This window comes from Sorex araneus, chromosome 7, assembly GCF_027595985.1.
Source record: "Sorex araneus isolate mSorAra2 chromosome 7, mSorAra2.pri, whole genome shotgun sequence".
In the NCBI taxonomy this organism is placed as follows: domain Eukaryota; kingdom Metazoa; phylum Chordata; class Mammalia; order Eulipotyphla; family Soricidae; genus Sorex; species Sorex araneus.
Window position 1 is genome coordinate 61,892,307 of NC_073308.1, and position 12,840 is coordinate 61,905,146.

The 12,840-nt window shown below is 39.0% G+C and overlaps 1 protein-coding gene across 1 annotated transcript in view; it reads left to right on the forward strand.

Moving 5' to 3' along the window:
- Positions 1 to 12,840, forward strand: part of IQCM (IQ motif containing M) — a 544,597-nt gene that overhangs the window by 229,965 nt on the left and 301,792 nt on the right. The window contains exon 4 of the mRNA XM_055144242.1: positions 719 to 977. Within this exon, the coding sequence (XP_055000217.1) occupies positions 719 to 977 (259 nt within the window). The remainder of the gene's footprint in view (positions 1 to 718; positions 978 to 12,840) is intronic.

A 12,840-nucleotide genomic window follows, 5' to 3' on the forward strand; every position in this document is an offset into this window, starting at 1 on the left:
TGGTTTGTTTTTGCTCCACACCCGGCTGTGTTCAGGGCTTACTCTTGGCTCTATACTCAGGGATTACTTCTAGTGGACTCAGGGGACCATATGGGATTCCAGGAATAGAACACAGGTCAACTGCTTGCAAGGCAAATGCCTTACCTGATGTACTATCTCTTCAGTCCTATTAATATACTTTTTATATACTATCCTGAGAACCTACTTCTGTGTGTGGCTAGTTATTTCTAGATCAACTCAGGATGTCAGAATTTTATGGGCATCTGAATAATGTACAAACATGGTTGGAATAATTAAATTCTTCAGGTGTATCTGGAAACTTCTACTTCAAATGATCTTTATATTTAAAAATAAAGTACTTAAGAGGAAAAGTATTATTTTGAAATTTAAAAGCTTACACTATTTGAAAGTGCAGTATAACGTCATGTCTTTATGCTTGTGAAGTCTTAGGGAACTACATAGGATAAAATATATTTTACTGATTACTATCTTGACCTTCCAATAAATGTCTTATACAGTAAAATATATTTATTGGATATAATTTTAACATTTTATTGTACAATCAACATTTTATTACAGTGTAATTTTACACTTAACATGTGATTTTATTGTATAGTAATACTATATAATATATAATTTTATTATAAATTTATTATGCAATTAATATGAAAACAAAATTTACATTTAGTTTTTACATTTATTTTTCTTTCATTCATAGACTAAGGTCCAAGGTGCTACCATTAATGTTTTCAGAAATAAATGCCCCAAATCTGGCAAAGGCATACCTTTGGATCTCAAAAAAAAGGAAGCACTTGACGTGATCCAAGAGTTTCAGAAAGCCTTCAGAAATATTTGTTTTTCCAAAGGCCCTCCCACAAAAGAATGTTCTCAGAAGACCCCACAAGTAACTTTCAAGAAGCCACACATTTTTAATGTCGATGAAGCATGCAGTACAACTATAGAACTAATTGTGAAAGGTAAGTTTTTGGAGCCAAGTATTTAAAGGCTGACTCCGGAAAGTGGGGAAGAAATCTGGTGAGTAGCTTTTGCCAATATCTGTGGTGTAAATACAAACTGCACAGCATCACTGGTTGTGGGAGTATGAGTGGTTTGCCTGATTCATTCTGGACAATTTTGCTCCTTTGGTACATTTGTAATACTCTTGGCATTGCTTATTTCAGTCACTGCTGTGGAGACTTTTTTTTTTTCTTCTTCTTAGAAAATCCTAAAAAGTTGAGCAGACAAGCTTTTGGTGGCGGTCATCTCAAAAGGAATCCTTATATTCTCTCCCTGTTTCATTTTCCTATCCTTCATCTGCAAACTACCTGTCAGTACTTGCTGGAAGATTGGGTGTGCATCATGAGAGAACAGAAGGTCAATGAAGAACAATTCTTTCATTTCAGTCCTGATGAATTGGAAGAAAAAATTAAGCCACTTTTAGTTTAGTTGTTAGGGTTTACAATGTTGTTACTCATACTTTTCATGGCTACATCATTCCAACACCACACCCACCTCTAGAGAGGCAACTTTCTTCCGCCAGTGTCCCAAGTACACCTGCCCCCCGCCACGATAAGTTCAGTTCTATAGAAAACATCTTTAGTTCTGATGACTTTGGCTATTTGTTCTCCTCTCCTCTCCTCTCCTCCCCTCCCCTCCCCTCTCCTCTCCCCTCCCCTCCCCTCCCCTCCCCTCCCCTCCCCTCCCCTCCCCTCCCCTCTCCTCTCCCCTCCCCTCCCCTCCCCTCCCCTCCCCTCCCCTCCCCTCCCCTCCCCTCCTCTCCTCTCCCCTCCCCTCCCCTCTATCTTTGGATTTTATCATTTGAGTATGTGTCTTGGAATTTTCCTGTTTGAGTCTGTTTTTGCTGGGACTCTTTAGGCCTCTTGAGTCTGGGTGCCTGTATTTTTCAACTCTGAAAAATTCTTGTCGATGATTTTTTTAACTTGAATTGGCCTTCCTCATTGAATTGGCCTTCCTTTTCTTCAGGGACTCTGATAATTCTTATATTGCTCCTCTTGAACTCACACCCTAGTTCTGTGGTATGCCTCTTATTTCTTTTCAGACTATTTTCCATCTTCTGTTGTTTTCTAATGATTGCCTCCATTTCTTCTTCAAGCTCCTTGATCTTTTTCTCATCTATTGTTATTCTTCTGCTCAGACAGCTTCTATTGAGCTAATTTAGTATCATATAGATCTCTTCATTTCTGCTTGTGGTTTTCTCATTTCAGCTCTTATGTTGTCTTGTGCTTTGCTGACTGCGTGTGCCATCGTTTCCTTGGTCTCATTAAGCTTCCTCTCAGTTGTGCCACTAATGTAATTTCTTGAGGATTTCCTGAGCTGGTTGTTGATAGTTGAGCCTTTTGTGTTACTGCTTGTTCTCATTGAACTGGTGGGCTTGAATACATCTTCCCTATTGGTTTTTCTGTGGCTCTGCTCTGCTGTGGGGGAGTCTTTACAGTTAGCCCCCCGGGCCCCTCTGAGGATTAGGCTTGGAATTTAACTTTCCCTTCACTGCGTATCTTCATCCAGTGAATAGTAAGTATGAGTATGATCACTGTGAAAGTCGCTGAGGAGCTTCAGGAGTGTGCCAGGTGTGGAAGCTCCCAAGCGCAGCCGGAATGGAGGGGAGGGAAATGCACCTGCCTTTGTTCCTAACAGGCCTTGGTGTCAGTGGGAGATCAGTCTACCCAGGGGAGTAGTCCACTGAGCAGTTCAGAGCTATGGTGCCAAGCCCACTTAATAACAAAATAATAAAAATTTTAAAGGCAGAGAGAGGGAGATGCAGTTTTTAAAGGGAATAAACCCAGAGATGGGGTTATGTTCGAAACACCTATGACACATCCAAATGAAAATATCAAATAAGGAGTGTGTTATACCTTTATTGCAAACCACAACAGCTAATTAGAGAGAGAGAACAGAAGGGAATGCCCTGACACAGTGGCAGGGTGGGGTGGGGGGAGATGGGATTGGGGAGGATGGGAGGGAGGCTGGGTTTACTGGTGGTGGAGAATGGGCACTGGTGAAGGCATGGGTTCCCGAACTTTGTATGAGGGAAGTATAAGCACAAAAGTGTATAAATCTGTAACTGTACCCTCACAGTGATTCTCTAATTAAGTATAAATAAATTAAAAAAGAAAGGAGTGTGTTATGTAAGTGTGAGAAAAAAATTGGAGTCAATAGTGGATAGATCAGTATTGTTCTATAGAAGTATATTATGAGCCACAGTGTCATGACTGAAAAGTTTCTCATGGCCATATTAAAAACTAAAAAGGAATTGACAAAATTCATTTAAATACTATATTAACTTTGACATAATATGGCCCAAATCCTATCATTGAATAGTTAGTCCATGGAAAATTATTCATATTTTCTGCATGTTCAAATGCTGTTTTGCAAAAAATCAGCATTAATTTTGAAAATAGATTAATTTCAAATGCTCATTTGCTGTGGTTGATAAATGTTAATGTATTGGGAGACAGAGGTATAGAATTTTTTTACTATCATAGACTTATATAGTCTTCTGGGAATAAAATATAGATGATTTAAAAAATGCAATGGCTAAATCCTAGAGTTTTCCAACTTTGATAGGACAAGGATTACTAAGAAAAGGAAAGAGGAGCTGAAGAGGTGTGGGGAGAAAGCCAGGAGGTTATATAGAAGGTCATTCATACTCCAATCCAGGAAGAAGCATGTGTTAAACAGGAACAAGGGAAACTCATGTTTTGCCCTATGAGAAGGGCAAGGGCAAAGGCTGCGCCACCCTCCCACCAGGCTAATTGGTATACTGGGTGATAGGGTTGATTTTTCAGCCTCAGTAAGGTCAGAAGTGGAATATTCTCTCTCTTTTCTCTCTTTTTTACCTCCTCTCTCCTCTTCTTTGCTTTCCTTTTTCCTTTTGGGAAGAGAAAAAAAGCCTTTCAAAATTATAGTTATTTAGTTTTATTTATTTATTTTTCCTTTTGGGTCACACCCGCCGATCCACATGGTTTCTCCTGACTCTGCACTCAGGAGTTACTCCTGGAGTGCGAAAGGGACCATTTGGGATGCTGGAAATCAAACCTGGGTTGGCCACGTGCAAGGCAAACACCCTATCTGCTGTGCTATCACTCCAGCCCTGAGTTTTTTTTTTTAATTGATTGAGGGTCTGTGGTTTACAATACTCTTAATCAGTTTCTCCTGAGGATGAATGATAAATATTGAAATTTAGGAGAAATATTAAAATTTAGGAGAAGAGTGAAATCATAATCTGGGAGAACATAAAGATGTATAGACTGAAAATATACAGTTTGCATAGAAAACCATGAAATCTTTTTTCTTTTTTTCTTTTTGGGTCACACCCAGGTATGCACAGGGATTATTCCTGGTTCTACACTAAGGAATTACTTTTGGCGGTGCTCGTGGGACCATATGGGATGCTGGGAATCAAACCTGGGTCGGCCACGTGCAAGGCAAATGCCCTACCTGCTGTGCTATCGCTCCAGCCCCGAAATCTTATTTTTTTAATGAGAGAAGAAAATGGTTGAGAAGTATCCACAAATATCAAGGGATCTTCTTTATCTCTAGTCATAGAGTTTGGAAAGGTGGGAGGAGAACACCATCCCTTCTGGCCAGAGCTGCCAAAGTCGAGTCCTTTTCAGTAGATACAAGGGCCAGGGGAATTGCCCCATAGCTGGAAGACTGCTTCATGAGCAGAGGGGAGAAGGCAGATGGAATAGAGAAGGGATCACTAAGAAAATGATGGCTGGAGGAACCAGCTGGGATGGGAGATGCATGCTGAAAGTAGATAATGGACCAAACATGATGACCTCTCAGTGTCTGTGTTGCAAGCTTTAATGCCCCAAAGTAGAGAGAGAGTATGGGGAATATTGTCTGCCTTAGAGGCGGGGGAGGGTAGGAAAGGGGGGTGTACCCGGGATATTGGTGGTGGGGAATGTGTGCTGGTGGAGGGATGGGTGTTTGATCATTGTGAGATTGTAACCCAAACATGAAAGCTTGTAACTATCTCAGGGTGATTCAATAAAATAAAAAAAGTAAAAATAATAAAGTTTAATTAGGCTATTTTGGGATAGTAAAAAAAAGTTGTGTTCATTTCAAATAAGGACTGTTAGAAAAAAGGAGATGGGTGGTGGGAGGGTGGCATATCTAGAATATCAATTTAGCTGATTGGTCTTGAATTTTTTTTTGGTTTTGGTTTTGGGGTCACACTCAGTGACACTCAGGGGTTAGTCCTGGCTCTGCACTAAGGAATTACTCCTGACAGTGTTGGAGGATCATACGGGATGCCAGGGATCAGACCTGGGTTGACCGTGTGCAAGGCAAACGCCCTCTCCACTGTACTGTCACTCCAGCCCCTGGTCTTGAGTTTCTTAGGGCACAGTCTAAGTCTGGGGAGGCGATTCAAAGTAAAATGAAAAAAAAAAAGATGGTTTCTGGAGATGAGGGGAAACAGTACAGCACAGGAGACTTGAGTGTTCAGAGTCTCCGGGGGAAGGAAATGACTGTGATTCATCCCAATGGTAGCTTGGTTGGTAAATATTCTCTGTAGTGTTTTGTAAACAAGATGTCGGGGATGTTAAAGGTGGATGGTGTAGGAGAGGGGTGAAGGTTTAACCAGGAGATCTAGGAGAACGTTGGTCCTTCTGAAAAATTCTGTCCTGGGATTTATTGAAATGAGAGACATATTTCTAGGAGCCTTTGGATATGTCTCACCAGATAGCTGTGGTGTGCTGATCTGAGAGTTTCTATTTGAATTAAAATTGTAATTTATTTTTCAAAGTTCTTATCTCAAACAGCTTATATTAAGTCAGCACCTTGGATCTATTTTTTAAACATAGTCCCAATATTCACTTTAGTGTGAGTGGAAGCATGATCTAAGATAGCAGGGGTATTAATTCCAGAACTTGATTAAAGTTTATAAGATTAGAAAGAAAAATGATCCTGGTCTGTGTGGCATATGTACCTTTTGATCGTACTGCACTGATAAATACAGTTGCATTATCTTTCATAAGCTGAACATCTTTTATGAGAAAGGGCCAAACATTCCTTGAATTTGATCCAAAGAATATAAGCTTTAAAAATATACCATAATAATTACAGTATTAAATATCTTTGGTAAATATGTTCTTTGAGTTTGCATATATTACATGCTCATGCTTTTCTTCATAAAATGAAATCAGAGAGGATTAAATGCTTTCCTCTTTGAGTATCCTACAGTATTGTTTTACCAGTTTCTATTGTCATGCTGTTAAAAATTAATGACTCTTGTTTATTAGAAATCACATGCAAAACAAGTTTTTGTGTTTATATTAAATATTAATTTACAGTTATCTTATGATATATAGTTTTCATCTTATAAATTTCCTTTGGGACAAAAATATTTCTGATTTTGAGTCATATAAATTCCAATTCAGATTTTAATCAAACCCAATGAGATTTTAATCAGACTCAATGGGATTTTATGTTTTTCATATCAAGTAAACATGGTTACTTGACATTGATGTTGGAATTGTTCCTTCACAGGTTTGGAAAGAGTTGGTAGGATGTCTATGTGTGTGTGTATTTCTTTGGTCTCAAGTTCACAAGTTCTTTAAATGTGAAACAAAGGCATAATGAAATTCAGTGATTCAAATTGTCTAGCTCGAAAACTCTGGAGAAAACTATTGGGGAGATGACTTTGCTGTTTATATATTTTGTCCACAAAACAAGACACCTTAGTTTTTTGATTAGCTATATAACTATAAAATATTCTATTTAATATTTCAGTGATCTAGGCATACATGTCATAAGAAACATATTCACATGCTTTTATTCACTGTACCACTTATCACTGTCATCCAGTTGCTCATCAATTTGCTCAATCTGGCACCAGTAACGTCTCCATTGTGAGACTTGTTATTACTGTTTTTGGCCTATTGAATAAGCCATGGGTAGCTTGTCAGGTTTGCCATGAGGGCAAATTACTCTTAGTAGCTTGCCAGGTTCTCCAAGAGGGACGGAGGAATCGAACCCAGGTCAGCCGCGTGCAAGGCAAATGCTCTACCCACTGTGCTATTGCTCTAGCTCCAAACTTTTATTATTCCAGCAAAATTGTTGGAGAGAATTTAAGACCCCAACATTCATAACAATTTATAAGAAATGTGGAAGCTACATATTTTTATCAATGAGGCAGAAAATTATGTTGAATTTGGTAGTACAAAGTAATTCTAATTTTGAAGTTTTGGAACTTGAGACATACAAATACTCCTCCATGCATAAAAATAGATTCTGAGTAATTTCTAAGTAAGAGATGCATTTGGTTTGTCTCTAGTTACCACACAGAGAACTTGGTTTGGTCTTTAGTTCTTTTTGTTTCTTTTTGGTTTAGGTGGCTGTTTCTTCTCATTAATTGTCATGTGTTTTCTCTTACTTAAACAGGTATTTATATAAAATCTTAAATTTTTTGAATTACTGAATTAAAACACCTGAATGACAAATGCATTGTAAACAGCCCTATTCTGTGTTTCATCTTTTTGTACTTGCCTTGTCACTGTTACTGTCAACTCGTTGCTCATCGATTTGCTCGAGTGGGCACCAGTAATGTTTCCATTGTGAGACTTGTTACTGTTTTTGACATATCGAATACATCATGGGGAGCTTGTCAGGCTCTGCCTTGTGGGCAAAATACTCTCCATAGCTTGCCGGGCTCTCCGAGAGGGGCAGAGGAATCTAACTTTGACTAAGTTCATAATATTTAAAATATGAGATTATGAAAAGTCATATTTAAAATATGAGATTATGAAAATTAAGCATTATAATAAATGAAATTAATTATAAAAGGAATTCTTCTATAATAAAAAAAAGAATTCTTTTTACCATCTTCATTCTCCTAACTCTGATGTCATTCCCGAGAAAAACTTAAAGAATTTGGGGGCCAGAGAAATAGCTTAATGAGCCTGAGCACATGCTTTGCACGCAAGAGACTTGGGTTTGATCTTCAGCACCGCCTCACCCGGATACCAGTGAGGCCCCTTGAGCACTGAGTAGGAGTGGTCTTTAAATACCCTTAGATGAGGCACTATAAGCAGTGACGTCATTCACACATAATCTTTTTATGTGAGTCAATAATGCTATTCTAAAAAATAGAAGAATAGAGGCTTTCTAGACGTGGTTTTCTTTTTGCACTGTCATCCTTCTTTAGCACATTCATCTTTGACGACTTAGGATGCCTTCAATTATCTTTGGGAACCCTGGAGAGCACTCTGACTTGACTGCTGGGAAGAGCTGCTCCCATTGGGAAGTCCTGCTCATTTCGGGCAGTTCTGTCACTCCCATCCCTTGGCTGCAGGCTTGGCGTGTGATTCAGGCACAGCCATGAGAATTGTTTGTGTTCCTGGCCACAGTCAAAGCTGCAGTGATTAGATTTAAACCAGTGGGGATAAAGTGAACATGGAGGTTCCGGAGAACACAGCGTGCGATTCTAGAATAAAGGCAATGTGGAGGAGCAAGTAGGTGAGTTGGAGAAATCAAGGCCTGCTGGCACTGTGTAAGTCTCTCGCCCAAGCTTTGCTGAAGACAGATTTGATGTAAACTGTGTCAAAGAATGAATTTTCCATTTTGAAAGGGAAAATATTTCAGTGTCTTGGAAAATCCTAGCTTTATTATCACTGAATGTTTTATTCTTTTACTTTAAGCTAACTTGATGCTCTTTTGGGTGTTGACCATCACTGTATTGTAACAGAAACCCTTTCCTTATCAGCCATTGCTTGAGTGGGCACCAGTAATGTCTCCATTGTGAGACTTGTTGTTACTGTTTTTGGCATATCTAATACACCATGGGTAGCTTGCCAGGCTCTGCTGTGCAGGCAGGATACTCTTGGTAGCTTGCTGGGTTCTCCAAAGGGGGTGGGAGAATTGAACCTGGGTGGGCCAGGTACAAGGCAAATGTCCTACCAGCTGTGTTATCACTCCAGCTCATTATATAAGGAAAATATCACACAAGGTCTGTGTAAATAGGCAGCAGAACAGCAACTTAAAAAGGTCAGATGAGATCCTTAATTTTTTAATAATTTTTACAGATGTAATTAAATTAAGACTTAAATGTGCGACCAGATATGACATAAGGATGGTGGTGAAGGGTCATAGGTAAATTGGTGGTGGTGGGTGCAGTGACTTTATATATCAACTCTATAAACTTTAACACAACTCTAACTATAGTCATGAAGTAAAATGTGACTTACAGTTTCTGTAATATAGTTTCCCTATTACATATATAAGGCTATATGTAATATAGAAATCTTGAGCTAAACAGATTATTCTGGATTACCCTAGAGTGCCCTAAATAATATGACATATATCCTTGTTAAGGAAAGAGAGGGAGATTCCAGACACAGAAGAGAAGACACAATGTCACTGGAAGGCTGGATTGAAATGATGTGGCCACAAGCCAAGGATTCTTGGCAGCCTCCAGAAGCTGGAAGAGTCAAGTAATGGCCTTGCCTAAAGAGTGTCTGAAGCATCTTATCCCTTGGTTTTGAAGTTTTGTTCTCTAAAACTGTGAGAGAATGAATTACTATTGTTTTACTTCTTCATAAGATTGGTAATTTGTTAGGGAAGGCATCAAAAATAGGCATGGTATATTTATAAAGTAAGTTTTTGTTTTGAGATAATTTTAAATGTTTTCTCTTTATTAGCGTATAAGTGTGATTAAAGGCAAATTGTTCCAAGTTTCATTTTCTCATTCATATCTTTTTTTAGCATCCCTATTTAGCTCCTGCATTAACCGTGATCTTGACTTCTTTGAACTGTTTGTTCGGCTGGTTTTGGGACCCACACCCAGTGGTGTTCAGGGTTTATTTCTAGCTCTGTGTGCTCAAGGATCATTTCTGACTGGTCTCAAGAGAACCATATGCGATGCTGGGGTTTGAATCTTGGTCAGCCCCATGGAAGGCAAACCCTCTGCTATATTGTCTCTCCAGCCCCTGTCCTCAAATAACTTTCAATTGTTTTTATCTGCATTAAGGAGAGGACACAACATATACTAGAAAGAGGCAGTCGGGAGAGTATCTGTGGATTGTCTCTTGATTTATTTATTTTCTAGTGACAGAAAGCAAAGAAATCAGTTGGAAATAAGATATATGAAAACTGTTGGAAGTTGTAGTTATATTAGGAAATTGGGCTTGAGAAGAGAAAATAAATAAGGTCTGTTCATGCTACTGTCATACTAATAAAAATATGAGACCTATTATGTTTTCTACAATTATATCTATCAAGCAGAATCCAAACACCACAAAATGAATGGAGATGTAGGTTTTACACAGGGTGGTATTTTCTCAACTGATGATTACTAAATGAAGAAAGGGTAATGGAATGGGGAGTCTCCGTGTTAGAGTAATCAGGATGGATTTGGTATTTGAGCTGGTTAATGTGAGATGGCAAGAAATAGTGAAAAGGTACTATTATCAATTATAATACCAGGTCTCGATCAAGGTAAATCCTAATTTGCAATTTGTAATTGGCAATGGGGAAGGAAAAAAAATAAGCTAGTGATGAGAAAGTAGGATGATTCAAACTGAGCTCACCAAAAGTAACAGTGAGTGACAGCCAAGATCATTCAGTTTTGAATATTTACATGGATGGCTCCTTGAGTAGATTCTTGCACCTTTTTATAACCCATGCTCAGTCTGATAGTCAGTGAATATTCCTCCTTTCTTTCTTTCTTTCTTTCTTTCTTTCTTTCTTTCTTTCTTTCTTTCTTTCTTTCTTTCTTTCTTTCTTTCTTTCTTTCTTTCTTTCTTTCTTTCTTTCTTTCTTTCTTTCTTTCTTTCTTTCTTTCTTTCTTTCTTTCTTTCTTTCTTTCCTTTCTTTCTTTTCTTTCCTTTCTTTCTTTTTGGGTCACACCCGGCATCGCACAGGAGTTACTCCTGCTCATGCACTCAGGAATTACTCCTGGTGGTTCTTGGGGAACCATATGGGATGCTGGGAATTGAACCCTGGTTGGCTGCATGCAAGACACACACCCTGCCCACTGTGCTATTGCTCCAGCCCCTAGTCAGTGAATATTTCTTAATATATGCTGAGAAAATGTTGACTCAGGATGGATAGGCAATGATACAAGTTGGTTGTGTTGAGTCAGCTTTTTGAATTAATAGTTGCATTTAATTTTTTAAAAATTTTATAAAGTAGCTCACAGTATTTGGTTACATTTAATATTCAAAAACCAATCCACCACCATCACACCGTCCCACCACCAGATTTATGATATTTCCATTCTGAGCCCCAATCCCTGCCCCAAAGCAGAACCAAAATAATAATAATAATAATAATAATAATAATAAAATAATAATAATAATGTAGCATTGTAGCACTGTCATCCCGTTGTTCATCAATTTGCTCAAGCGGGCACCAGTAACATCACCATTGTGAGACTTGTTGTTACTGGTTTTGGCATATCAAATACACCACCGGTAGCTTGCCAGGCTCTGTTTTGTGGGCAGGATAATCTCGGTAGCTTGCTGGGCTCTTCGAGAGGGACGGAGGAATCGAACCCGGGTAGGCCACGTTTGTATTGTTATAAAAAACCGCTGAAGATGCTTCAGGAAAGTATTAACAGCTGCATTTGATATTCAGCATTAGGCGGTGCCCAGGACAAAGATCTCCCCACGCTAGCACAAGAAACTGAAGCATTTTGCGTCTTTGATGTTCTTAGTTGTAAAAATTGTATATACTATACAATATAGCCGGACTTCATAAGACCTGTAGGTCTACCAGGGATTGAGGCTGTCCTCTACGTTTTCCATAGCCCCTTCTCCCAGGTCTCTGCTTCGTCTCTGCTTCTCTAAGTATGGCTGCTTTTCTCTGGCTCTCCTTGCAGACTGTGTACTATCCTCCCACACACCAAGCAAGTCTTAAGTCCTAAGTCAATGTTCAGTATCACTCTGCACGTCAAATTCTTTCTCTTGTGTCTCCCTGAGAAGGACTTGGTTGCCTAGATTGGGTAGGTGGTCCCAAAGTCACAGTCAGGAAGAAGGTAGCTGATAGTTGACATTTAGACCCTATAACTCCATAGTCCATAGATTAGAGTGAAAAAAGGACCCTGTGGGATAGACACCCCAACAACTATCTTTTTGTGGGAGGGCTTCATGCAGAGAAAAAGCAAAACTTATTGCATTAAATAAAATAATAGTCTTACATTTTAAGAACATAGTGTTTTATCGCCTGTAATTTTATCTTTTAATAGAAATTCAGCAGAAGATGATTCTGTTACCAACTTGTTAATATTGTTTATTTTGCTAGCTAGCATTTCATTAGCAAGTCGAAGTCAGTTATTATTGTTAGAAATTTTTATCATTTCCTTCAGTGAGACCACTCATTTTTTTCTATAACCTAGTCAGTTGATTTTTACCCAAACATATCAGGGTGAGATCTATTCCAGGCATGAATAACAGTGTTCTCATTTTCGAGGAGCATTGGCGCCTTCAGTTCTTAGCTCCAAGAGAATCTTCTATCCGTTTGCTCAGCTTGTGTGCTGCTGTGCATTTCTAGTGAGTAAGACCTTTAGAGGACAGAGATCTTAAATATTTTGTTTGTATTTGTATCTTCACTGCCTCAGTAGCAGAATAACTCTAGCACTGTAGCACTGTCCTCCCGTTGTTCATCGATTTGCTTGAGCGGGCACCAGTAACATCTCCATTGTGAGACTTGTTGTTACTGTTTTTGACATATCTGACATGGCATGGGTAGCTTGCCAGCCTCTGCCGTGCAGGCGGGATACTCTTGGTAGTTTGCCGGCCTCTTCGAGAGGGATGGAGGAATCGAACCTGGGTCAGCCGTGTGCAAGGCAAACGCCTTACCCGCTGTGCTATTGCT